This window comes from Nicrophorus vespilloides, unplaced genomic scaffold (assembly GCF_001412225.1).
Source record: "Nicrophorus vespilloides isolate i.1.1-1 unplaced genomic scaffold, Nicve_v1.0, whole genome shotgun sequence".
Taxonomy (NCBI): domain Eukaryota; kingdom Metazoa; phylum Arthropoda; class Insecta; order Coleoptera; family Silphidae; genus Nicrophorus; species Nicrophorus vespilloides.
Window position 1 is genome coordinate 227,309 of NW_017096602.1, and position 27,996 is coordinate 255,304.

A 27,996-nucleotide genomic window follows, 5' to 3' on the forward strand; every position below is an offset into this window, starting at 1 on the left:
GTGCGTCCGAGCGTCGCGGTGCCGAGCGTCTAGCATGCTGCAGCATCGCGACGGCCCACAAACTCCATACTCCTCCAGTCGCGTGTTTTGCACAAAACGGACCGGTTCGATCATGGCCTTTGCGGAACAACAAACCCATCAATAAATTTATATACGTACACGAACAATCGCACATATAAAATCCACCCTTAAATCAAGTGTTCTTAGTTCAGTTTTGTTTAGTTTAGTTATTATTTTTTGTTTGTTTAATTAACATGGAAACCACAGTTTACATGACGACCAATCTGGACTGTAAAACAAGATTTGTCAATTGGTTGAAACGTGTTCAATTGAAAGCAGCCCTGCAACACATCCTGCTTCTCGTTGCTCTGATGGTTTACACACTTCTCGGTGGATTGGTAAGATATTTTTAAACTTTCTCCCAACAAAAAAAATATTCAATATATTCTCAATAAACTTTAACAAACTTGTGGTAGCTTACTAATTGCATACTTTCTCAAACACGATTAAACTTAAATTTCTCAATAAATTATTAATTGATAAAGTATTTAAAGTTTTTCAAACATTATTTCAATACAAATATGTTTTTATTTAAACTGAATTGAATTGAATCGAAACTTATAATATAAATGCAATTCATTCAGAATATTTAAAAAAGAACAATTTTCTATGAAATTGACTTCCATCCAATTCACTATAAACACTGTAACGCAATATTTCTAATTTAAATTATCTCATGAACTATAAAACTACCATAAAAAATGGACTGGAGTTTTAAAGATAGATCAAGTGGTTTCATTATTATTGTGTTGGTTTTAAGGACGTTTCAAAATTGACCGCTTTGACTGTTTATATAACGCGCTCGATTCATGTTAAACTTCTCAACGTCTTCTAACTACAAGTTTTTTTCTCTAAATTTTTGGGATACCAAATCATTATTTCAATATTCCTATGCTACAGACATTGCATAAAAATGTAATTCATTTATATATTAGCAGATTCATAAAAAAATCATATTTTTAGTATTTAACTTTTTTAAACTTCATATTTTTTTTATTCAAAATTAATTGTATCATATTTTCAACTATGTTTCATATTTTTTTTATATGTAAATTTCTTTATTACTAAATATTTGCAAAAGTAAATTGACTTTGTATTAATGAATAATATTTTAAAAGAAAAATAATAGCGAATAATAAAAAGTTTTTTTTATATATAAAATATCTTCTGAAATTTATGATATTCGCAGATAAGAAAGATACAAGTTTCGCTTCAGGTAAAATAATACATTGGCACGGATTCCGGGATGCGAGTTCGAAACAATCCCACTATTTAGATAGTATTTTCAGCCCCTAATATGTGCGACCCAAATAGAGATATGAGAAAATGTAATTGAAGTGCAGGTGTTTTCAATAGCCGCAGACATCCTTATCTTCGGGTATTTTCGAATATCGTCTTATTATAGACACGACCGTTGACCTTTCAATTCAAAGTCATAAAAAGACAATTATAACTCTGACAAATACAAACTTTCTACTTATTACCAATATAATATTGTTGCAATAGCTAAAGCATTCTTTAAATTCATATATTTTAGAAGATTTTGTTCATTTAACAAATAACCATAAAATTTATGTACATAGTAGAAAGAATCATTAATTTAGGGGAATCCAGTTCCCTCGTACACTTCTTTTTTTACACGAAATCCCACACCTTAATTAATTTGACCATTTCACTCCATTCTATAATCCCATTAACGTAAACCCCCTACATTTAAGATACTCCCTATACTAATTAGTAATAACTATTTATAATTATTTTATTGCATAATAAAATAATTCTATATGATAAGTAAACTATTTATTTTATCTAACAGTTAAAAACTGAAATAATAAGAAGTATTTATGGTGAATTATCCTTAACTATGTTTAATTTAATAATTACGTCAACTATGATTACCATTAAAATCAACATGATGTAGATAACGTAATAAATAGTTGATATGTAATTTGATGGATGTGTAAGGTCGATTCTGCAAGGGGGGCCTTTCATTAAGGGATTTAGTTTCGACGCAAGTCAAAGGGCAAACGTAATTATGAAAGAGGCAATGCGAACCAAATGAAAGGAAACATAATAGAAGGTTTATTGCGGCAATCGTTAATGATCGAGTTCACACCTAAGTTCATAAATATATGCCACTGAAATGCTATTGTGTTCGAAGAATGAAAGATTTATTAATTGTGTTGACAAATAATAATGATAACAAAAATCCAGTATTTTGTTGCGCTGTTAATCAAATAGCTTATGTTAGATATTGTAAGTAAATTCCATTGTTAGATGTATTCATAAATTAGGTGTATTAGAGTTATGCGAATACAGTGAACAAACAGTATGAGTAATATTGTCGCTTTATCAAAATATACTATAGAGAAACGTTAATAATGATTACAAGTTTGGATTTGACTAAATATATATACTAAATCAAATGTTAAATCGTCAAGAATTTTTTTTTTTTGTAAATGTATTAAAAGATTCACAGAATCATTCATCAGTAAAAATAGTTGGTTTATAAATATTTAATTTTAAAATTAAATAAAATAATGAGTGATTAACTTTATTAATTACTGCTCTTTATATAGTAATTCAATATAAGATTTATTTTTTATGATAATCTCTAGATCAATACTATAAACTAATACTAACTTTTTCTTTAAATAATACTTTTGAATTCTCTACAATCTGTTTGTCAATTACATATATTTATTATAATTTAAAGCACAAACATTCCTCCGTCTTTTTCCACACATGCTCACAATATCAAACTTCTCATTTAGTTTCTTTCTTGTGTCTTTTTTCTTATGGCCTACGATAAACCTATTCTATTAACTATCCTACGTGACTCTCTGAAGGTTGGTACTTTTATTAGGTTTCGCTATACGCTTCCTTTTTATTTTCAAACTAAATCCTCCCCCTAACAAATGATAATACTTATTTTGAAAATATTCATATACTGACTATCTAATTTTATCACTGAAGATTTAATATTCTTATAATACAAAATAATAATAAAAATAGACAAAGCAACTATGAAATAAAAATTTCAATACAGTGGAACCTCGCTTAACGAGCATTTCGCTTAACGAGCAAAATGAATTGTAAGAAAAATTATTCGCTTAACGAGCGACGTTTCGCATACCGAGTGACGATCAGAAAAGAAGTCCCAGGGATTGCGTGCCAGCTACATCATTTTTAAAACTTGTGTACACTTATTATGTGTATTTTGAATATGTTTCACTATACGAATATTTCAATATACGAGTAAAAATCCAGAAATTTTGGAACGGATTAAACTCGTTAAGCGAGGTTCCACTGTATTTGTTATATTTCTTTAGATTAAAAATTTCTACAGTAATATAACTATCGCCAGATTTATACTGTGATAGGTTTTCTAATCTTTTAAAGTTAAAAAAAGTACCGTGTAAAACGAGGGATAGGTGTATTCAAATAATATTCAGCAATATTTGCTTAATGCAACAGAAAAACTTTCATAAACTCACTGAATCTACATTTTTTCACGTATTTGCTATAAAATTTTGTTTATTAAAGTGAAACATTTTTGTGTTATTCAACAGCATTTACGATCACATTTAGGTAGCATATTCATACTAATAGAAATGATTTATAGTCTCTGAAATTTAAACACTTTTTAACGCTATAAAATACATCAAATATGTCACAAAATATATGCAATTCAGTATTTTTTTACAATAAAATATTGCATGTATTAGAAAATAATTAAAATTTTCCATTAATAAGATTTTAAAAAAAAATGCTTAATACGTGTCAACTATTAATTTCTGTAGTAATTTATTAATCTCTCTTGAAATAAATCTATAAAGAATTTTCCATTGCTTTGCAATATATCATTGATCTTTTTTATGTAAGATTAATCGTAAGCATTAAGAGGTAAGCTTATGATGATGATTTGGCGTGTCTGAGTGCCAAAAACTTTTACGACAAGAGTGCATTATGTTGATGAATACGAAGCGGGCGAAGGGCGGAAAATGAGTTATAATTTGTAAAGCAGGAAGATGAGAAACTGAATTTTGCTTAAACTTGACTGTAAATTAAATCAGAAAACCCGGAAAGTACGTAAATACCAATTGGTGTTATGATTATTTAAATTCGCTATTTATAGTGGCGCCCCCATCAAAGCTATTTATAGTTTTCTCCCTAGTTCCATTCAAATCACTATCTACTATCAAATTCCCTTCTTCCATTTCGCTTACGTAACTTATGGCTCCATTAAAGTCGTCCTGCGGCTTTTTATTGGAAAGTGCGTAAATGTCACGAGCCTCGCGAGCCGCGGCTCTAACCTTTTAAAGGGTCCGCTTTCTCAAATCCATAGAACTTTGCGAATGCAAACAGGAAACATTCATTTTTATTATCCGCGTGTATCCGTCTTTTAAATAAAAAGGAAACATCGATTTCATATTCCCATACCGATGTATAACAAAAAAAAAACATATTCTTGTGGCAGGATTCGGTTTTCACGTTTCGTAAATTCAGATGCGAATCGTGGCATTAATTTATCTGTTCTGCTTTAAGGTAAGTTTGATTCGGGTTCCGGAAACTGTGATTAATCACCGGATTGTACGTAGATAAAAATCTGAATTCCGGATCCGGTTTGTTTGTCGGTGAAAAAACACTTCGCTTAATAAGTTAGGGAACGAAGGCAATTGCCGAACGTTTATCATGCTGACCTTTTTTTTTCTTATTGGTAAATGGTAACTTTGTTGCAGGTGTTTAGAAGCGTGGAGTATCCGGCAGAGGTGGCTCGTTTAACGCATTTGAATCAAGTGGTGAACGCCAGAAGACACCACTTGGTTAATCGGATCGTGAATAACTCGGAACTAAGCAACTTGGGTGATTTGGTTTTGATGGAGGTGAAGGACTACGAGAAAGTTCTGCAGGATGCCGTCCTCGGAGGTCTCACAGACAACTCGCGACCTCTTGAAGAGCTCGAGAAGTGGACTATCCTCAAAGCCGTCTTCTTCTCCTCCACCGTCATCACGACAATAGGTAAATAAACACTTTTATCTTTGACCTAGTAACAGAAAAAAATAAAATAATATAAACACACACAAATGAAATGTAAATAACATCGATTTCCACTTTAATAAATATGATATTAAAAGTTTTCTTTCACGCAACGTCAACGTGATTTAGAGCCGCCCGAAAGAAGCCCAAAACGCAAAAGGAAACTTTAATCACGAACGGCTTTCCGTTATTTCATATTCCCACCCTTTGGAATGCATGCATATTCAGGATATTCACCATAACACTGCACAAGTAATCTGAAATAGTATTGAATCAATCTTCAGCGTGCTACAAATTGCAAATCGCTTGTTACATTTCACTTATCGCGCGTTGCGTTCTCAAACTCATAATTATTATTTATATACTGGAGCACGCTAAGATTAACGTTAATCAAAGTGGAACATTTAAAACGTAACAGATTTATTTTTCGAGATTGCTGCAGTCGCGGTGGAGGTGCCGGGTTTCGCCTAAGACGAATTTACTACAAGCTAATCTTCTGCAAAGTATGGTTATGCATGTTATTTAGCACTATTAATAGTCGGGTTTTAAGTAATTGGGTCGGTAAGTTACGGTGGAGACTGGGATTATCCCTGAGGACTTATTAATCGTTGATGTCCTCCAGAAGGGAAAAAGGAACTAAGGCCAACACCACCGTCTGGTCTTTCGGAGTTTCGAGTTTCTATTACATCTGGGACCTTTGTCTGTCTAAATCCGCCACATGTGAGCTTCTTTATGATGGCGTACGAAAATTTTAATTATAAAATTACCATTTAAATTTCAACTACTAATGTCTTCTCTTTGTTCCTCGACCCACAAAATTAACTTGTTTATTATAAGTTCACTTATATTTAATTAGAAATGATTACAACAAAATGTATGCTGTTGACAATAGCAAATTATATGTATGATGTAATAAAAGAAACAATTCTAACAAATATCTTGATAATTACTTAAACAAAAAGTTTATTTAATATATAAATAAAAAAGGGACCAATAAATTAAAAATATAAAAAATGGATACGTTTTGACAAAGTAAATCATATTTATTATTGTTTTTTTTTAGTTTATATAATTCAAAAACTTGGTTTCTATATAGAAATGAGCCAAAATCAAATACTTGAACTAAAAAATGTGTCTGTATAATTATATATATTGATTAACTTGCAGTTAGCCAAATTTCTTATTGATCTATGATGATTTGCCAACTTTTAATTTTATTAGTTCGTAAAACGAAATTCCATCCATCTTTTTTTTTAATACTCTATTTGATATTTCAGTTGTAAACAAAGAATATTAAATAATTCGTTAAAATGAACTATTAAAATAAACGTTTAATTTGATATATAAAAGATTAAAAGCATTTAATTTCAAAAGTTATAAAGAGGGAACAGAAAGTTTGAATATTTAACTGTTTAATCTGAATTCCTTAATAAACATGTCAGTAAATCAAGTCCCATGTCCCATATTAAATTTATATTAAAAAATGTCAGCGTTCAAAAGTTTTCCTATAAAATTTAAACACGTTTCTTAACAAAAAAAAAAGAAGAGATTAATGACATTAAATAATATCCTTGGTAAATTGCTTATAAAAAAAATGTAATCATATTTAAAATTTAACAATTTTACGTAACATTATATTAAGATTATATAAGTAAAAGAAAGTTCGTTTTAGCAATCGATTAATATTTTAAAGAGTCGCGAAATAACAGCTGTCACCTTATTTCAAAGCGAGAAACTGAAATACTCATGGCAATTGGTTCGCAGTACAAATATATTGGTTCGGTAAAAAAGTTGAGAAACGCTATTTAGACCCTAAATTGGAAAATGTTTGAGTAATTTTTAAGTGGTTTTATAAAAGTTTGCGATGAAAATATATAGTGAAAAAAATTACATTTAGTTGATTAATATTTACAGGTTTACCAATTTTTTTCACAACATTCAATTTGTTTCTTTTTTAAAGTTTATAAAAAACTGAGAATCAAATGTAATTGGATATCACTATAATTGATGTAAATGATCTTCTTAAAGCAAACAAGAAATATAAAGACGTGTTAGCAATTGAAAAGCTAAAGAAAGCTGATGCAGAATATACATTTTAAGTGAAACTCCTATTTCTCAAAGCGTTGTCGATGCATTTCAACGTATAGTATATGCAAGAGCCTAACATTGAGAGAACTAGAAAAATCGTTAAAAATTTAAACGAAAAAGTCTGCACATAAAATATACGAAAAACGTGTACTAAATCATTGAGACTTGACTATGTAATCAAATAATTAAGTTCAGCATAGATATAGCAATATACGAGGCATTCTTTCTTCTGCGAAAATTTCAAAACAATCTAAATTTTAATGGAGCAAAATAAAAATAAATTCTAGTGCACAAAATATTTTTTTACCCAGAAATGATTGTTTTAAAGTCCTCGATTAGTACGGTTTCAAACTGTACAAGATATGGTCAAAGCCGATAATTCTTTATTGAAATTTTCAATGAAACATAAATTTCATATGTTTATTACAAGAGATTTTACTTCTTATTTTATGATGGACCCATAGGAACTGATTAATTCCTAATGACGGAATTTGTTATAAAAAAATATAGATATATTTATTTTAAATATGAATTTGTATGTATACAAAAATACGAATCAATATTAAATATAGCGATTGTGAATTCTTCGGATCGAAAATTTATGATGGCATTAAGTTTATTAATATAGATACATAAGTGTAAAAAAAATATATAGTGTATCTAAACGCGCGAGGAGTTGAAGTGTAAATTTAGAACTGTGTTTCTTATTTCTAATGTTTGGATCAAAAGAGTGTGTTTGGGAAATGTTTACGATTCGAGTGAAAATGTAGAAATTTAATGTAAACGAGAACCTTGCCCATTCTTTTCGTCATGCGTAAATATTTAAAAAGAAAATCCACAACACGAGCTTTGTAATAAAAAAAAATAAAGTAAATCTTTTGTGGACGCAAAAATTATTTGAAAGGTATATAGTGTTACGAATTTTCAAATATTTGGACGTAGCGTTTCTTTGTCTTTGTGCCATTAAATATCTTCAGTTTTTCTCCTATGAAAATATATATATATGTGCGGTAGTCGACTATTTTTTTGGCAGCTATTACCGAATTCCATTGATCTTCGCCTTTCGCTTCAACTTAATGATTCGATTTCAAGTTGCCTTTCTGTCAACAACCATCAAATCCGACTCTTTGATGATGAATTATTTGACTTTCTTCAGTATTTAAATTAAGCTCTTTTTTAAACAATAATATACTTTCATTGATCTTTAAACATTGATGTATACTATATTAACTTCCTATTTTAATTCTGCATTAAAATACTTCTACATTAATTGTATAAATAAAAATTACAAAATGATGACGAGAATATTAAACATTTCATAATATTATTACTTATGCTTTAAGCATAAGTAATTTTAAATGTAATATAATAAAAATATAATTTATGACTAGTTTACAGATGAAAATGTAGACATTCACTCAGTATTTTGTTTTCCGGAAGACATTTCACTTTATTTGTTTCATCAATATTTAAAACATATAGCTCCACAGTTCTTTCGTGCCAAAAACACATGTATAAATGCATGAATATGTTTCACCAATAAAATATAATGTTTTGAAATATACATTTTTATATTTATACAAGTACAATATATATTAGAAATGTTATATTTCTGAAGAAAATACAAATGAAAATTTAACATTAAAATTGTTTTCCTTATAACAAGACTTTATAATATATTTTTATATAGTTAATTTATTTTTTATTATGTCATAGTATATTTATTTTACAATCTTATTCCTGCCAATATTAATTAAATCTAAGGGCGGTAGACATTTGCTTTTTGGTAAACTTCCCAATCAAAGTTTTTACCATTATATTCTTCTATAATTTGTTGGTTGGCTGCCGTCTTGTGGATTAACTTCAGTATATTGAAGCTCTGCGATTCTACTATTCCCTTTGTCTGTGTATCTGCAGCTATTCTTAACACTGATGAACAACGGCTCTATTGTTGCAATCACCGAGAGGGCTCACAATGGGCCTGGCTTGACCAGGATTCCAACCGGTGCTCACGGAATCTTGGGTAGGACGACTTAACCATTCAACTATTAGTTGTATATATAACAATTATTTATTGCATATTTTGTCATACTTCAAAGTTAAATATTTATTTTAAATAATAATTAGAGATGTAATTAAGATTTGTTAACATGAAAAATTACTTAAAAAATGTTTCATGTGATAATAATTATAAATTTTAATCAATATCAAATACATTTAGTAAATTTAAAAATAATTTACTATAATTTACTGATCATACATTTTTGATAATATGTTTTATTCAATGAAAGTGGGCAATCAAATAAGCTCTAATTGTAAAATTGGAATAGATTTACAACTGAAGGACGAGCGTGCAATCATCGATAAGTACCGAAGAAGGGATCTTCTCAATGGGTATTTTATACACTTGATTAATGAAATTGCTAATGCAGTTAGATTTACAATAAAGATTGAAAACTGAAAAAAAAACGGCGAAAGTATAATTATCTAATTGCCAGTTGTGGTTTAAGTAAACCGAACGAAGTTACCATGCGAATTAATTTGCTGCAGTAATAAATTAAACGAGTCTAAATGGTGTTGAATAAGGCTCGATTTCGTTCTCTCTCTCTCTGCCCATGTAAACGATCATTTTCTTCACCTAAATTTATCCCTCGTGAGTGAGTGGATCGATCCGCTCGTAATTTGATATCCAATTGCAAATACTGAAATACAATGAACACCATACGCTAATTCATTTACATTCGATCATAATTTTCGAGTATTCTTCGCGGCGATGGTTGCATGCGTCCTGTCAGTAAACGAAGGTCTCTTATTGGGACTATAAAATTTGCATGTACCGTTTTATAGGTTCTCATATTTTAAGCTATAATTTATGTAAATAGCAACATTTGATTGTATATGGTGTAAAAAAAACATTAATCGTTTTTAGTAATAAATGGAAAATTAAAAAAATATTTTGCTTCCTTACTTATATCGAGTTTAAATATTAATTAATATTACGAAATAAGAAAAACAATAACTAATTTAGTTTAGATACTTAACACCTTTTGGTAACTTTTTGTACTATTCAGTATAAACTAGACATATTAACTAAAAGTAATATATTGTTCTTACGTATCTTTAAATATACCTTGTATTTTGCCTGTAATCGGTCCCATCAATATTTTGAACTGTTTGAAACCGGACTAATCGAGGAACTAAAAACATACAACACACAAATAGAAATTTGACTATATAAATAAAAAGAAACTAATCATTTATTTATGAAAAAAAAACAATTTTATTTACTAATTTTCATTTTACTCAATTAAAATTTAGTTTGATTTGAAATTTTTATACGGGATAGTATAGAGAATTTATTGACAAAAAAAAATGTAATTGATGTATTTATAAAATAGTATATTTAAAACTGAAATATTTAAACGTTTAGGGTCATGACCCACTTGGCGTAGTAAAGAACTTCGATAAAAGTGCATTAAAATAAAAATTGGCACCACCTAAATGTTACAAATAAGTATAATGTCTGTATGTGCCTTGAAAATATAAACTATATTTTCAATCGATAAAACAATGTTTAAATTATTTACTACACGTTAAAAAGTTTCTCTTCTAGTTTTAAGATATGATGCTCTGTAAAATCATCTAGAATCTAGTGCGGTAATTTGAATTAATTAAATAATTTTTTAATGAAATGCAAGGCTCAACAAAAAAAAGTTTAAGTGCACCGTGTAAGTTTAAATATAGGTTCAATTATATAGCCTCGATATAAAACAGGTTGAAAAACACTTGAAAATTTGTAAAAAGGTATAATATTTCAATTTTAGCTTTTGCCAAATAAATTCATCATCTTAATTAAATAGGAATTAACATAACTAAAAGATTGTCTACCTTAAGCCCCAATTTCGTTCCAACGACTTGAATATTGTTTTCTCTTATAATCAAATTCCTTATTTGGAAATTAAAATATTTATTTCATTTGCATATAGTTCAATTCCTTGTTGTTTTGTATAATTATTTGTATGTTGTAATATAATTGAAAACAGTCATTGGTTTCAACACATTCAAACAATGACAAGTAAAGTATCAATGTATACTACTTGTATACTGGGGTATACGTGCCCAAATAAAGTAACAAGTAATGTATACAGAAGTACTTGTTCAAATATATAAATTTGCCATGATCTTAGTTGGCTTAAATAAATATTGTATTTTCAGACAATCAAATAGATTGATTATAAAACGCTATCAAATTTTATGCTATAAAAACTGTTTAATTGTAATTTTAATGTCTATTTGAGTAAAAAGACCCACTTTATAGTGAAAAGTAAACAGTTTATTTTTATTAACTGATAAATTGAAAATAAGAACCTGACAAATTGTCCGGAACTGGTAGCAAGGACGATGTCAGTGCTGCCTGCACCGATCATTACGTAGCAATGCGACTTGTGTCGGAATTTTCGTGGGGTCATGAATAATAACGTCGGCATAACGTTCTGGGTTTCTTTTCGTTGCAGGATATGGTGATATAGTACCTATGACGACGGAGGGAAGGGCGTTCTGCATAGTGTTCGCCTTGGTCGGCATCCCATTAACCCTGACCGTGATTGCGGATTGGGGTCGGCTCTTCGCAACGACCGTGTCCACGCTCATGAGTCATCTACCATCCGTACCGAAGATGTGCAAGTGAGTTGTTTCCGGTTTCCACTTTTTTTTATATTTAAAAACAAAACAGACAAACAATGACCATCCGCGCCTTCAGGCCGGACTTTAATTAGGTTGATAAACATATGTTTTTCCCTAGTTTCGTGTGTCATGATGTGTGAGTGTGTTTTAAGGCGAGCCGCCCCTCACGTTTTTCATACATATACGTGTGTTGTTGCTTGCTACGAACCGGCAAACCGGAAGTTACCAAAGGCGGAAGAAAAATCTCCCATTACGTGACGTACAACAACGAACGTATTGCATCGTAAATAATAATATAATTAACTTTAACGATTCGCATACTTCATTAAAAAATACATCCATAATAAAAACATATCTAGCGGATATATTCAAGTATATAATAAAAATGTACGTTGAATATTACAATTTTTTGGAACATATATCATTCGCATGAACGTACAATTACATCAGAACTACCAAAATAATCATGCGTACATGATATCGAACGTTTGTAAAAAAAGTACGATTCATTCAAACGTGAAAACTTTTGATTTATTAAGTTATGTATATTTAAACTAATTACTAAGAAAATTTGGGGAAAACAACGTTTATAGTTGTAATTCACTATACAATTAATAAATTAATCATATATCTAATGAACGTCTTACAGTGATTATTCTGGCAAATTAAAAATAATTGAGCATAATTATAAAAGTATATAATTAAGAAAATTGATCAATTTATGCAAATAACTAAATATAATTACATTTAAGTTATAACATATGACAAACATGTATGTATTATAGAGCAAGATCATGTAGATATTTATATAGTAATATATTTCAAATAAAAAAGAAAATTGTTAACAAAATCTTCAACTTAGCCATTTCCATCAAAATTAGCTATTATTTTATACTCACAAATTATATTTTTTTCAAACAACATATTTTTTGACATTTGTTACTTTATACCTCAGAGACTAGTTAATCAATAAGATTATTACCATTATTTTCCGATAAAAGAACTATGCCGTATTTCAAAAAAGATGGTCTGTGTTTGTAAGTGAGTGGAGGTTGCATACTCTTTTCCTTTTTTGAATATACATGTTATCCATGTTAAGTAGTGAAGGATTCCGTGTTGCATTTTTCCACTGTTGAAATTGGGGAAAATGGATGTGAGGAAATTGTTGTAGTACTACATCGTCGCCCTGTTTTGTTCCACATCCTTGGACGCAACAGATTATGTCTATTCTAATATAAACGTACATTAATAGTATAATTTACAATATTAGAAAAAAATATATATTTCTACAAATAACACTTACTTGCTACTGTTCTCTTCAATATGGAAAATTAGACTAAATCTTTAACTTCGTATGTCTAAATTGGTCGAAAACAAGTCAACATTTTTTTTTCAATAAGAAATTAAAAAAAAAACACTATCACCAGCACACTTCCATCAAAGTTTTATTAATTCAAAACAAAAATTTGAAATAGTTCCGAATGATATCGAGTTATTCCGAATTCAAACATACATTTAATTTTAAACTGATTTAAAAATCTAATTTCACACAGTCATAATGAAGATTTTATCCAATTTAATATTTTACTTTTACCTTTATATTAAAAAAAACAAAATACTCTTCTTCAAATGATTGACAAACCTTTTCTATCTAATCTAATTATTAGGTATTTAGAGAGAACGTTCATTTGTGTCTTACTGAATAAAAAATGTAATGTAATCAGCAGACACAAATGATCAAAATAATTAATGATTTTTTATAGAATGTAATTACCAATTTATTTAAAATAAGTCTTATGTTCTGTTACTTTATTTTTTTTATATTATCAACATTTTAACTATTAGCAATAATAAATAATGTACATTATTTCTAAAAATATCTGTTTGAAATTACTTCTTTAAAAAAAATGGTATATGTAAGCTTTGCTCCTAATTCATTACGTTTAACATTCCACAACTCCGCTCGCTTTACGCTCATTTATCAACTGTCGTTTAATTTGTAACTCCGAGGTACAAATCCTCTTGAGTTAGAGTAGAGATTGCAATAAATTCTCAACTTATTTCATTCACGTACTTTATTAACGTTATTTTTATAAATTAATATTGATAATAAATTACATTTAATTATTATCATTATAGATCAGTGATTTTCAAAGGTCGCAGAAAAATTAAAGACAGATGGTAAGGTATGTTTTTCTAGATTTTTCTACACATACCCTGGGGTCCTTGAAATTTTTTAAGTGGAAAAGCGGATCAAAAAGTTAGAGAATCACCGGTATAGATAAATATAACCAAAGGAACAACAAGACATTGTAATAAATACAGGTAAACGTCGTTTTGCGCCGGTTCGATTTACGCCGCTGCGAAATAACACTTATTAATTGCTGATTTTACACTTATATAGAACTAAACCTTATAGTTACCTCACTATAAATAATAGTTCATTTTACGGCGATTCGATTTGCGACGGCTTTTGTAGGAACGGAACTGCGGCGTAAAACGACGGCTACCTGTATATGTATTATGAGATATTCTAATCATCAGTTTCATTAAATATATGTGTTATAATCAATCTATCATTAAAAAAAATAGCAAAAGATCACATCTCATTTGTTCACAATGAACATTTATTTACTTTTCCATGAAGAACAAATAAAAAATGGAATTATTACAAAGAGAAATTTCATATTTTTAAAAATATGAATAAACATTGCATTCAATACAAAATATAATTTAATTTAATTAATGCATCAGGATATACTTGACAAATTGACCTCGCGAGATACACACGTTATAGTTAGTTTAATTAATTGTATATATAAAAAAACACAGCACGAAATAATGTATGTATATTTTGAGTTGCACTCGTGCTGAATTCATTCACTGCTTTCAAGGCGACATCAGCAAGGCGTCCAACGTTTCATAAAGTTGGATTAATTAGAGTTCCTGCAACTTTATAGGTGGACTATAACAATGCTTCGCGAAATATACAACGTGGTCTGCAACATAATGTCTCTCCCGGACGACCAGAAACTTCTCAGCTCTTAGAAAACGAAAGTTCTCTGCCCTTCCCATAAGAAACACGTCGGAGCAATGGTTTGGAATAAGTCCATAGATTCGTTCAAACAATCTTAACAGAAAAACAAAAGATTTTAAAGTAATTAAAGGAACGTCGCTGTACTTAATTTATTTAATTATTTCAATTTAGTAAAATCTAATTATCTCTAATTATCTATTCTAGTGAACATTTATCACGTTTGAATATAATATTGGTTTATTTATTCTTTACTTAAATCTAAATTGAAGATCCAAGGGCTTGCAGCGCTCTAATCTTCTTGTTGTGACGCTATTGTCGAGATGGTTGACGAATCAAGCCTGTTCGTGTATTTTTTGGAGGAAACTTTGGCAAACTCTTGCACTGTTTTTATTCCAAGGTCCTGGTGCAGTCTCTTATTGGTGATGTACAATGGTGCACCCGCGATTCTTCTAATACATTTATATGGAATACTTTTTTTTAATTAGTTGCGAACTGCGAATTTGGGGGCAGTAGCCAATACATCTTTCTAAATTTTATTTCTAGTTGTTCACGCTTTACCTTGATATGATCCTTCCAATTTGATAAAAACTTTCGATCTTTTAGGTAGGAATTCAACACTTCATAAATATTATGTGGAAGTTGCATTTTCAGCTTGTAGAGTAAACCTGTATACCAAACTTTATCGAAAGCTTCTGACACATCGAGGAATACAGCTGAACAGTATCTCATCCAAAGCTAGATTAGCTCTAATGGATTATTTATTTAAATTGTTTTTTATCTTTGATAATTATCAACTTTTTTAAAGTATAATTATATTTTTATAGTAGTTCATTTATTATTAATATTGGTATATCCCAACCAATTAAAAAGATGATAAAAATATTTATTTTATACAGAAAAGGTAAACTTTCAGAGGAGTTTGAGATTTATTCTTGATTTTATAAAACTTTTTCAAATAATTACAGTATATAATATTTTATTTCATACATTTTATGAACTGAATTAATATACGATATGTTCACTATGAAATAAAGTAATACTCGAGCAATGAAAAGTACGAATTAAAACCTAGTAATAAAAAGTAATGAAAGTTATAAAACGAACGTTAACAAAGAAATAATAAAGCAAATGTTGGTTGTAATTAAAATACTAAAGAACTAAAGTAAATAATAAAAATATGTAATCTAAATTGTATACGTAATCCACATTTTCACTGCGATTCAACAGGTCAATCATTATCAATCATAAAAACTCTATAGATCCATGTAATCTGATGGAAGTTACGTAAGGTCCCAGCGTAAGTAGGAAATATTAGTATGCTAAATTGTATTTTTGTGTGTTTTTATTTTGCGTATTTTACGACTCGCATTTGAAATGTACGCTAATCTACACGTCGGACCGTATAAATTTGACAGGTGTCAAAATGCTGTCACGCAACTGGGTTTTATACGTTTGTGCAAATGATTCGTAATCCGCACGATCTCTGGAATTAAATCACGCAGCCTCGACAACAATTAACAAATAATCCAAAATGCGAACTGAAAAAGGGTTCAAACGATGACCTATGAGTATAATCATGTTTGCTGAACATCCAGGTGCACTGGAATTTGCATAACGAAACTTGTTTTATAATGTAGCCCTGTAACGCGACATCTGCAGCACAAACATTTGCGGTTGTTTGCAGTTTAGATGGTAACATTAATAACTACGAATATTGGTTTCTATGAATTTGGCAATAAATCAGTTCTATTGGTGAATTACTTTATGTTTTGCCCGACAACCGAACAATCAAATTTCCGACGTTCGAAATCCCGACGTTTAAAATGCCGACCTAATCGAAATCCCGACTGTATCAAAATCCCGACTATATCGAAAATGTTTACAATAACATTTTTAAATTATTCCGGAGTGTAGTGACTTTTAAATGTAATGTTAAGGTTTATTATGAATAATTCAACAAAATCAAATAAATTAATAATAATTTATTGTTATTAATAATAAAAGTGTAGCACAAGGTGACTACGCTCCGAAATAATTTAAAAATGTTATTGTAAAAAAATTTTATATGGTCGGGATTTTGATATAGTCGGTATTATGGTTGTCGAGATTCTGATACAGTCGGGAATATGGTTGTCGAGATTGTGATATAGTCGTGATTTTGATATAGTCGGTATTATGGTTGTCGAGATTCTGATACAGTCGGGAATATGGTTGTCGATATTGTGATATAGTCGGGATTTCGAACGTCGGGATTTCGACACAGTCGGGATTTCGAACGTCGGGATTTCAATAGACGGTCTTTCGGTTGTCGTGCTTGCGATATAGACCCGTTTATGATAATCAAAATGGGCCGTGTTAAAAATAAATGAGTAACAAAAGACGATCTCTTGAGTGACATTGTTGCGCAAGTATGCTGCTTCCGTTGCGGATGAATCGATACTTACCCAAATAAAATGCAGTTTTAGAGTTCGTTTCTGTATCTTTTTCACACTTCTACACATTTTTTGCAGTTTATTTTTACGTTATTTTAGCAAAAAGTTTATATTAATTATATAACTGCCAAATTATGAACGCCACAGCATTCATTTACTAAAAATTAGAAAATGTCATAGTCCAAATTGGCAACAAAAATAATATTACTTTTGAAACTTGTAATGTTAACTCCCAAAATATAACCTAATTTAACTTAACCTAAAATTATTAAACCAATTATTATGTTAATTGTAATTATAATCTCAGTTTTTACTAATTAACAGTGATAATTTTGAATCTTTAAAAATAATTCTGATGCCTACTTCTACTTAATCAGGTGTATAGTATAAATAACATCCTTTTCCATACATTTACTAATAAAATGTACAGTAAACTTTCTTCAAAAAATGCAATTTGGAATTTGCTTTAAATTTTCGATTAATAATAAAAAAAAAGGACTTTAAATATATAAAAATAAAGGGAGTGCCAAAAAAAAAATTGCCAGCTTAGAAGTGGGTCGAATCTCATCATCATTCCTTAAGCGAAAAAAGAATTGATCTAATGCGGGCTTTACATAATAATGTTCGAGAATTACCAATTGCCACAAATCTGGTATGCAGAAAATATTCTCGCTGGAATGTTTGATAATTTACATTCAATAAATCATTTTTGTTGGTAATTGGTTTCTCTCTTAAGATAATTGTGTTGATGTAAATGAGGATAATTATGTTGACGTAAATATTGCACTTCAATCTAAACATAGTATTCCTGGTAGTAATGAATATAGTATATAGAGTCTATAAAGAGACGAGAGTATAATTATTAGTTTATATAGAACTTTCGGAAAGAAAATCTTCTAATTGGAAATTTCACTATTGTTAGTTTAACATTTAACTACTCGCGCCGTTGTAAAAAGTACACCAATTTTCTAAGAAATAATACCACATTTATATTTTCTTTCCCCCATCTATGACACTTAACGTAACTTATGTCCACAGTGTTTACTAAATGCCGGTGCAATAGTGTGTTGACTGCGGCACAAAGAATTTGTTTAATTCTTCCTCTGCAGTGTTGGTGTAATAGCAGACGATGCTATATAGCGGGCAATGAAGACAATTCTGATTTATAATTTACTATTATATTAGTTATTATTATAGTTATGAATCTAATAAAAAAGTATGAATAAGTTTTTTCTTGTCTAAATACAATCATTTTTGTACTCCGTTTTACGTACTACATGTGGTGTATAAAATACACAGCGCGAGTAGTGCATAGAAATTTCAGTGCGCGAGTAGTTAAAGGTTAACTTAAATACATTGTAGAATTTGTGTTTATCCTCATATTCTACATGATGTAGAAACTAAGCTAATGGTTTAAATGTGACGGTGAACATTAGGCATATCCTGTTCTAGATGAAAATACGAAAGGGGGTGATGCGTATCAGCCCTTTCGGTTTATCAGTTTCGTTGAGCCCGGAGACGATAAACGCGTTTAAATCCCCAGACAGCTACGTAATCTACGCAAATTACGTCTTACCAAGACGCTAATGAAAGCGGCGTGCTTTTATATTCGCTTCACTCCCGAAAATTTAATTCAATTGCAATTAAATGTCTAATTACATTTAATCCGACCTCTTCTATTTGTATGCCGTGAATGCAAACGGCTTATTCATATTTCTAAAAAAACGTAATCTTCATTTATCTTCCTTTTTCGAAATATTTTTTAAGTTTATATCATTATCACAGTATTTCTTAACCTGGTTCAGTATATTTCTTTGTAATTATACTTATCAAATTATCACTGGATGGAATAATTTGTAGCTTATTTGCTAAGAAGCTGACCGAATAGTAAATATTACTCTAAGAGCAGGGGCTAATTTGCCCTGTGGAATGCACCTCATCGGCACCGGGATTGTACACCGTGATTGTGTACTGCTGTAAATAAAGTATTGTAAAGAGTCATAAATCTTACAATTATTTGAGGAGGTTAATTGCGGGAGTGCATAGTTTTTACAATTAATTTTCCACTTACGAAAGAGACATAAATGGATAGAAAAGACTAATAAAATATAAGAAATCCTAGCTTTTCTCCAAAAAGGTTTTATTGTCCTATGCAGATGTTGCAAGTGCTGATGGGGCTGTTTAATGTTTATGACAACTTTCCATAAGAATATACTTACACATAGTACTTATTAATAAATATCAATAATTAATAATAAAGTGGTTGGACACAACAATACTTCGGTCAAATTTATTATAATATAACATTTTTGATGCAAAGTGACACATATAAAATTAATGTGTTAAAAACCATTGGTACTCACTTGCCAAAGTACAAAGTTATTTTCCTGAAGAAAATTATAGAAATAAAAGCATAAAAACCAATTATCAAATATTATTGTACAAAAGTATGTCCTATTTTGCATTTTGTTTTCATCACACAAATCATCATTTACTTTATCAATTAACAGTTAAGAAATCTGGAAAAATACTAAAGCAGGGGTCCCCAATAAACCATTCAAATTGGCAACAAAAATAATATTACTTTTGAACTTATAAAGTAAACTTCCAAAATATAACCTAATTTAATTTAACCTAAAATTATTGAACTTTTTACCGTTTTAAGTACGCCTGCCTATGTGCGGGCATATATTTTTATTTGTGCATTATGTGTATTATTGACTAAACTATAAATTTACCTTGAAAAATAAATGGTGCCCGCCGCCTGACCGGCATTCTAGAATGTGCTCTTGGGTACAAAAAGGTTGGGGACCCCTGTACTAGAGGAATAGAAAAATAATGAACAACAAATTAATATGGTTCATGTAGAATGCAAATACAGATGATTCTTCTTTAATTTGGAATTTCATTTTTTTTCGAAATATCGTATGATTTTATAACTTTTCTTTTTTATTCATATAGAAATTAACGAATCAATTAGTTTAAGAAAATATTTTTATAATTAACAATGAGGACGACTAATGGCTGAATAGTTAAGTCGCCCTACCCACGATCTAGTGGGCATAGCCAGACCCTTTGTGAGCCCTCTCGGTGGCAATAGGGCCATCGTTCATCACAGATCGACAGCAAAATAAATAAGGTTCAGCATATGGACCTTCAGCCAAATCGATGGACAATGACAGTGTTAAGGAATATCTTCTTCTGGTGTTGTCGTTGTGGAGTCTCAGTTGTAGGAATTAAATAATTCAATTGGTTTAAAACAAGTTTATTATAATACTTGGTACTCTTGGGTTTTTTTCCAAGACAATGTAGATACTTTAAGAGATTGACTAAGACTAATGCTAAATACCTATTGTACTAACAAAGTTAATTCGTATTAATACGGACGGGGTGGGAGTTCGAGGAGTAAGGCACGTTTTGAGAAGACGCTCCGCTTCAGGTTACTGTGGGATCTGTTTATTCTGCAGTTTGGTCTTATCAGTTGAAAATAGGAAGGAATGTTACAATGGGTCTCACTGTGAAGGTTCCCTTTCTCTGATGCATATGTTTATATAATAAGGCGACTAAGAGACGCCGTGGATGTCTCTAATTCGTTAATACACTATATTAACAATAATAATTGTAATAATAACGGTTGGACACAACAGCAGATTCACAGTGAAAGGAAATAGTAAAACAGCCAACCAATAATATATTTATATGTTTTGGTTTGGTAACAAACAATTCAATCAGAATCAATATAAAAGATATAAAAAATTGATTGTAGATTATTTTTTTTTTTTTTTGGTACTTCTTAGTTTCTTATATTTAGATAAATAGTCATGTAAAAACATTTGCTTTTAGTTACCAAGAGAAAAATGAAACCATCCGGCTACCAGGCTCTGCATTTTCAAGTTTAATGTTCTCATTGAAAACAGTTATACAATTACATTACGATCCATTAAAATTTTAACTTTGCCCAATGTTTATTGTATACATTAAACTATTTTATGATATAATCAAGGTTATTGTTATGCAGAATATAGATGAAACTTATAACAATTCGAATCTTAGAACAATTTTATTTGTAAGCAATTAGCATAATATACTGTAAACGAGTCGAGACGCTTAACGCAATAATAAATTGTGCACGTCTGGAACTGGACCAAACTAAATTTTAGATTTAAGTGTTGTTTTCAGCTTTCCGAGGATTACACCTAAGTATATTTTCTCGAATAACATTGACTCCGCGTCGATTCAGCTACTCTATCCACAAATCCATTCGAAAATGATTACGTGTACATATAAATTTAAGTTGGAAAGAGACTAACAAAAAGAAACTAGAAAAGCAAAAAGAAAGTTAATGCATTTAAATCCGATTATTTTCACGCTTCGCAGACGAGATTTGGCAGAGGGAATTGCATATATGTAAACTGTCAGGGGAATAATTTTCGGCGAGTTATAATAATGCAGTGACATAAATATCATCCAGATTATGTGTATAGGAATGAAATGCGTTCGCCACATAAGTCGAAAGGCGGAAGAGATTTATGGTGGGTAGATGTGGGCGAAACAAATGGAGCAAAGGGAATCTATACAAAAAAAATTGTCAAAAAAAAAAACTAAATAAAGAATTTTTAAATTGAAATAAACGAAACGTTGGATATTTTCTGAAAATACGAAAGAGTAAGGTGTTGCAATTAATTTGATTGTATAAATTCATTTATTTCTGACACTCTTGACGTTTGAAAATTTGCGAGGGATGTCAGAGTTGGAGAATTGCATTTTCGTTGCGAAGCAATTAACATGGGAGGATGGAAACGTTTACGAGTTTACGTGCTCTCCAGAACGGGTAGTAAAAAAAACTTAATTATTTGCGTTGATATTGTCGATGCATGGAATTAAAGGAAAACCGCTTTGTTCTTTGGCTTTTGTGAAATGTACGTTTTCGCATAATTAATCCGAAAGGGGGAAAAAGCAGTTTGCACGCGCTTTCTCCTTATTAGAGGCACACACGTAAACTCTTACTGCTGCAACGATCCACCCACTCTCTTTTCTCTATATTTCTTTACAACACCCCCCTTGTTATGTGTTTTTATTGCATCGATAAGCCGCCCCAATTATATGACCAGCCACCCTCATCATGCTTTGTTATATTTCGCGAATGTAGAATAAAATAACTATAAAAGAAATACGGTTTGTTAAGTTGTCTGTAATGCAGCATCGATAAAATACTAACGAATTGCTCAATTTTATGTAACGAGAGGTATTCTCACTTATGATATGACAGACAACGCAATACTTGTCTAGTACATTTCAACCTCGCTTAACGAGTTTAATCCGTTCCAAAATTTCCGGATTTTTACTCGTATAGTGAAACATATTCGAAAATACACATAAATACACACAATACACAAATACACATATGTGTACACAATTTTTGAAAATGATGTAGCAGGCGCGCAATCCGGAACTTCTCTTCTCATCGTCACTTGTTATGCAAATCGTCGCTCGTTAAACGAGTCATTTTTCTTACAATTCATTTTGCTCGTTAAGCGAGGTTCCATATATATAATCGATGAAGTATTTCTTACAAAATTGCACATTACTTATGTATGTTTATTTCGGCATAAAGTAAGACTTTGGAATTACTATAATATTGTTGTTTTTTTAAATAAAAATTATAATTGTCATGTAATCCAAATAATTAGGTTTTATGTGTATAACATTCATTCATATTCATGAAGTACCTCAATTAACGAATAGAATGCGTTTCACAAAATTACTTCTTTAAGTGAACCTTCGTTTTTAAAGTGTGCTGCAAAGGGGATACTAAGAAAAGCTTTTTATTTTCGAATAATGAAAAGTTTTTTAATTAAATAATTAACTTGTATGCAAAGTAAAATATATGATATTATATATAAATTTGAATTCTTGTGCTTTTCTCTAGTTCATTAGGAATTATTACATTTATCATTGATCACTTAAGCGTAACACTTCTTCCTAAATCAGGATCATTTTCACTCAAAAAAATAAAACATTTTTAATGTAATTGGAGGACCTTTTCATATCATTGGGTGTTAACATTTTTCTACAGGAACTTCCTTAATTCCGTCAATTTTTTTTTTATAAATTTTCTAAATCTTTATTAAAAACATGTTCTCTACATTTATAAATATTATAGAAATTTGATATTAATTTTAACAAATCTAAGATTTTGATTGTTAAAAATTTAATGTTTTCAGTTATATTGAAGCATATATATTTGATTCAATTATCAATTTTTATGCATAACATATAAATTAGAAATAATAAATTTCAATTAGTAAGCAATAAAGTAAATTTATAGAAAGTGAATTATATTAAAAATATCTAATAAACTTGTACTAAATCAAAATTTATTTAACATTGGAAATGACTAACAAACATTGCAAAAACTAGATAATTATTACTTAATCAGTTAGAAATATAGGAAGAAACAGTATTTGAACCATATTTCGTATAATTTTAGTTAAATTATTTAATAAAAATATTGCTTCTATAACATAAATAGGAATGGTTTATTTGTTAAGATTATTCTCTCAATAGTTTACTACAAACATACAGAAAAATACTAGCAATTGATATATAAGATATTATTTTATGTTAATCTAGTTGCTAATAATAAAAATGTAAGTTTTGAACAATTCATTGATTCATTAATAAAATTAATTATATCATATTGTACTTTCGCTAATACGAACAAATAGCAATTTCACTGATTATTTTCCCGAAGCTGAGCATTCTACTCTAATAGTTTACTTCAACTGACCATTCTTTTCTACTGTAACATAACATAACTCTTCATTACGGCAGCACTTAATCATCACTAATTTAATTATTGTTCCAGAACAGCAACGGTAGCAAGGACGTCGTCGTACGCGCTCCTCGCAGTGTGCTTCCTGTTCATCTATTTAGCTGCAGGCGCAGGACTCTTCGTGATGTGGGAAGAGGATTGGACGTTCTTCGACGGTTTCTACTTCTGTTTCATAACGATGACGACGATAGGCTTCGGGGATCTGGTTCCAGGTAATGTGCGTCCATTGTTTCTGTTCAGTATCCGTCCGAGACGTGAAAATAAACCGCGGAAATTGGCCACTTTCGCAGCGGCCGATAAATTTTATTGGATTTAAAATAAACTTGCTCCGACGATAAATCCAACCGATTCCGAATGAAACTCAACAAGTCTGACGAAGATTATAATTTCGTTGCAATCTGTCTTGTTATTCGCGCACGGTTTATTTGCAAAATTTTTCTGTGTTTCCTCTCATTTTTTTCTTCTCAATCCTACTTTGCTGCTCTCTACTAGATTTATGTACGTCAATATATTATATTTACGCGTCGATCGTAAATAATAGCGACACTAATTCGCCGACAGCCAGAGGCTACTTTCGAATAAATATATCGAGGGTTGATCCTGTGGGAATATCGACTACCTCCTAGGGAATTATAAATAAATAAGCAAAGAAAGAACAAAATTGGAATACCTTTCGATGCTAAACACATCGGTATGCTAAATGCGGACGTTTTTAATGAGCCCGCAACAATAAAAGGACATGAGTCGGTGTGCAAATGTGAGATGGATTTTAATATGTACTTCGCGTGTTTGCCGCGTTGTTTATTGGCACAAAGTCAAAGGTTAGAGCGGAAAATCCGTTCGAATCGGTCTTTGATTTTACAAAAAAAAAAAAACACAAAAACGACGCGGGATCGTTACATTTATTTATGGGCCATTTCAAATTTTTGTTAACTTATGCATCGATTTTTTTTTTGTCTCTGTTCTTGTAAATACATCGACACCCCTCGAAACCTACGCAGAAAATGGAAATGCCAGTCGTTTCTCTCTACACGCTCATCATAAAATATAATAAGTAACATGTTCGGATTATTATTTAATGTATTGTGAAATGTAATCACTCGAGGGGCAAAAAGGGTGTACAAAATAAATAAAAGATGCCCTACTTCTGCAAAAAACTTTAATTTTACGACTGCTCCCATCACAATTTGATCGCTCTTTTTATTTGTTATATTTCTTACAATATTAAGATTATAGTGAACAATAGTTTTATAGTAACAATTTTCTTACCATTAACACATTTTATCTTTACATAACATAATAACATTATACAAAGAAATTTAGAAGCAAACATTGAAGGTAAATTCATTAGAATAAATGGTTCTGTATTTATGATATTATACTGTAATTCAATTATTTCATATTTCCATTGGAAAATCTATGTTCAAAATTTCGATCTGTTAACTTTGATTTTATAATTAACTGATATATTTACATATTTACATATTTTCTTATAACTTTAAAACTTTACTGTTAAAAGTAATTGAAAACACTCATTGATAAACACTTAACACAGTTTCAACCAACTAAAACTTTCGAAATTTTGATATATTTTTTCTTCCAGTCTTGTATAAATTCGTAACTTGGATCCTTTATCATACATCAATCAATATTCATAGAATATTCACGATTTGGTTGAACGATTTTGGTTTCTTATCATTTTCAATTTATAGGAAAATAAACATATCATAACATTTTACTTTCTTTATTTCTCATTAACTAAAAAAGTTATAAATCTTCTTGATTTATAAGATTAGCACTTTACTAAACTTTTTCTATAAATATAATCTATAATTATTTAAAAGATTTTGAATTCTCAATTTAAGACTTAAAGTTTAAATCAACCGTAATATACCGAAACTAGAAAATATTTTGATAAATTTAGGATATGCACATTTTCCAGCGATTTGTATTCGGTATTTGTATGCACGTACTATTTTTCTTCATCGATCCATCTAAACTTCTATCATTCAAGGTACTTGCATATTCACAGCAGGGTCTTTGCATTTTCAGTATCGCAATATCTGCACGATCAAATGGAATTAGTTTTTGATTATTGGCAGGAGCCAAGTTATACATTATCAAGTCGATAGATGTATTATCTTAAGATTTCATGAGTTTAAAATTATAGACCAGGCATGCCATGATTTCTATCATTTTTGTAGTAATCTTGAAGCACTTAAAGTACCACACGGCATCGTCGATTACATGATATTATACCAAATTTATTCAAAGTTTATATGATATATTTTTTACTATATAATCTTACATAATTATTTCAAAATTTTAAAAACTTTATTTTTAAATAATGAGATCGATTACCCTTCCTATATGTACTTTTTATGTATGCAAGACATTTTATTTTACTTTACGAAAATTCAATTCAATCTAAAAGTAAAATTTTAATGACTTACAAAAATTGTATTTTGTCAATTGGGTCGCATTAAGAAATACATTGTGTTGAATGGATAATAAAAGTATACATAAATTTGATTCGAATTTTTAAATGTAAATTCTAATAATAATCATTAAATGATTTCATGATAATTGTGAGAATGTTAATTATGTTGAGCCAAAATCAATAATGTGCATCTCCGGTATTTGCCCACTGAAATGCATCAATAATTGAAGTGCCTTGTGAAATTGATTAATTTAATTATTGATTTTAACATTTTTATAAACAGACAAACCAACGTACATGCTACTCGCGACACTGTACATCCTGATAGGATTAGCATTGACAACGACGATAATCGAACTGGTCCGAAGACAATACGCTCAATCATGGAGACAACTGCAAGCACTTTCTGGACCATTGGCGGATAACCTGAGGAAACTGGCGGAGAACGCGCCGGGATTGGACGTTTCCGATCTACGAAGGGTCCTGACAGCGGTATGAATATACTGTACAATAATGATCAAACTAAATCAAACACAAACGTATAAAAACAAGAACAACAATACAAAGAAACAGTCGAACGGCCTTGAATTGAAACGATTCTTTAATTCTTTCCACGCCAACCTAGAATAACAATATAAAACATTACGTATGTATACAGCAGATAGAGGCTTAGTGTAGAACAGTGATCTTTAAACTTTGTCAACTTACAAAACATTTAAGGTTTTTCGTGTATTCTTTACAAATCATTGATCATTATTACTTACTCATTCATTAATCATTGCATTATATGTAAGTCTAGGAAGAAGGATTTTGATACAAAATTTCATATTCAACATTAAATATATTTCTGAATTTGTATCCAAAAAAGAGTGGTAATTTACACTCATCAATACAGTTTTACTGAAAAACAAATATAAATATAGAAAATATTTGTAATAGTTGTTGAAGTTATAAAAAAAAACCAGTTCGAAGATCACTGGCGTAGAAGCTTCATTGACACTACGCTTATTTAACACCCTAGTCTAGTAGCTACATTTGCAATGTGCAAAGTATTCTCATTACGTTAACATCGAATCGTGTGTATGTTCTAGGTGACCTTGGCTAAGAAGTTCAATACCCAAAGAAGCGTCGGTCAGAAGATCGAAGCGAACGGCGGCGACTGGGAGACGATGGAAGCGGTCATCAGAGGCTTCACCGAAGCGGCGCAGAAGAACAAACCTCCGATAGTGCAGGTCGTCATTTACGAGAGTTCTGTTTAGAGATCGCTCCCGTCTAGAAAACAAGTAAAAGTTATTGGCCAATAGTTTATAAAACGAATTATAAACAAAGTTTGGTGCGCTTGTTTAGAATGGGCTTTGAATTTTTGGGATGAAATTCGCTT

The 27,996-nt window shown here is 30.2% G+C and overlaps 1 protein-coding gene across 1 annotated transcript; it reads left to right on the forward strand.

The window, feature by feature from the left end:
• Positions 1–10: 10 nt before the first annotated feature.
• LOC108557577 (TWiK family of potassium channels protein 7) lies at positions 11–27,930 on the forward strand. Its single transcript, XM_017914156.1, has 6 exons — positions 11–398; positions 4,803–5,082; positions 11,703–11,871; positions 24,209–24,387; positions 26,899–27,107; positions 27,707–27,930. The coding sequence occupies exons 1-6, from the start codon at positions 255–257 to the stop codon at positions 27,872–27,874; spliced, it is 1,149 nt and encodes a 382-aa protein (XP_017769645.1). The 5' UTR covers positions 11–254; the 3' UTR covers positions 27,875–27,930.
• The last annotated feature ends 66 nt before the right edge of the window (positions 27,931–27,996 follow it).

What these genes read in the sequence shown, in the direction of transcription:
- LOC108557577 (XM_017914156.1), top strand. Translation starts at nt 255, where the DNA reads ATGGAAACCACAGTTTACATGACGACCAATCTGGACTGTAAAACAAGA. An exon ending in CACCGTCATCACGACAATAG is followed by an intron (nt 5,083 to 11,702) that starts GTAAATAAACAC and finishes TTTTCGTTGCAG; the next exon opens with GATATGGTGATATAGTACCT. An exon ending in TCCGTACCGAAGATGTGCAA is followed by an intron (nt 11,872 to 24,208) that starts GTGAGTTGTTTC and finishes TTATTGTTCCAG; the next exon opens with AACAGCAACGGTAGCAAGGA.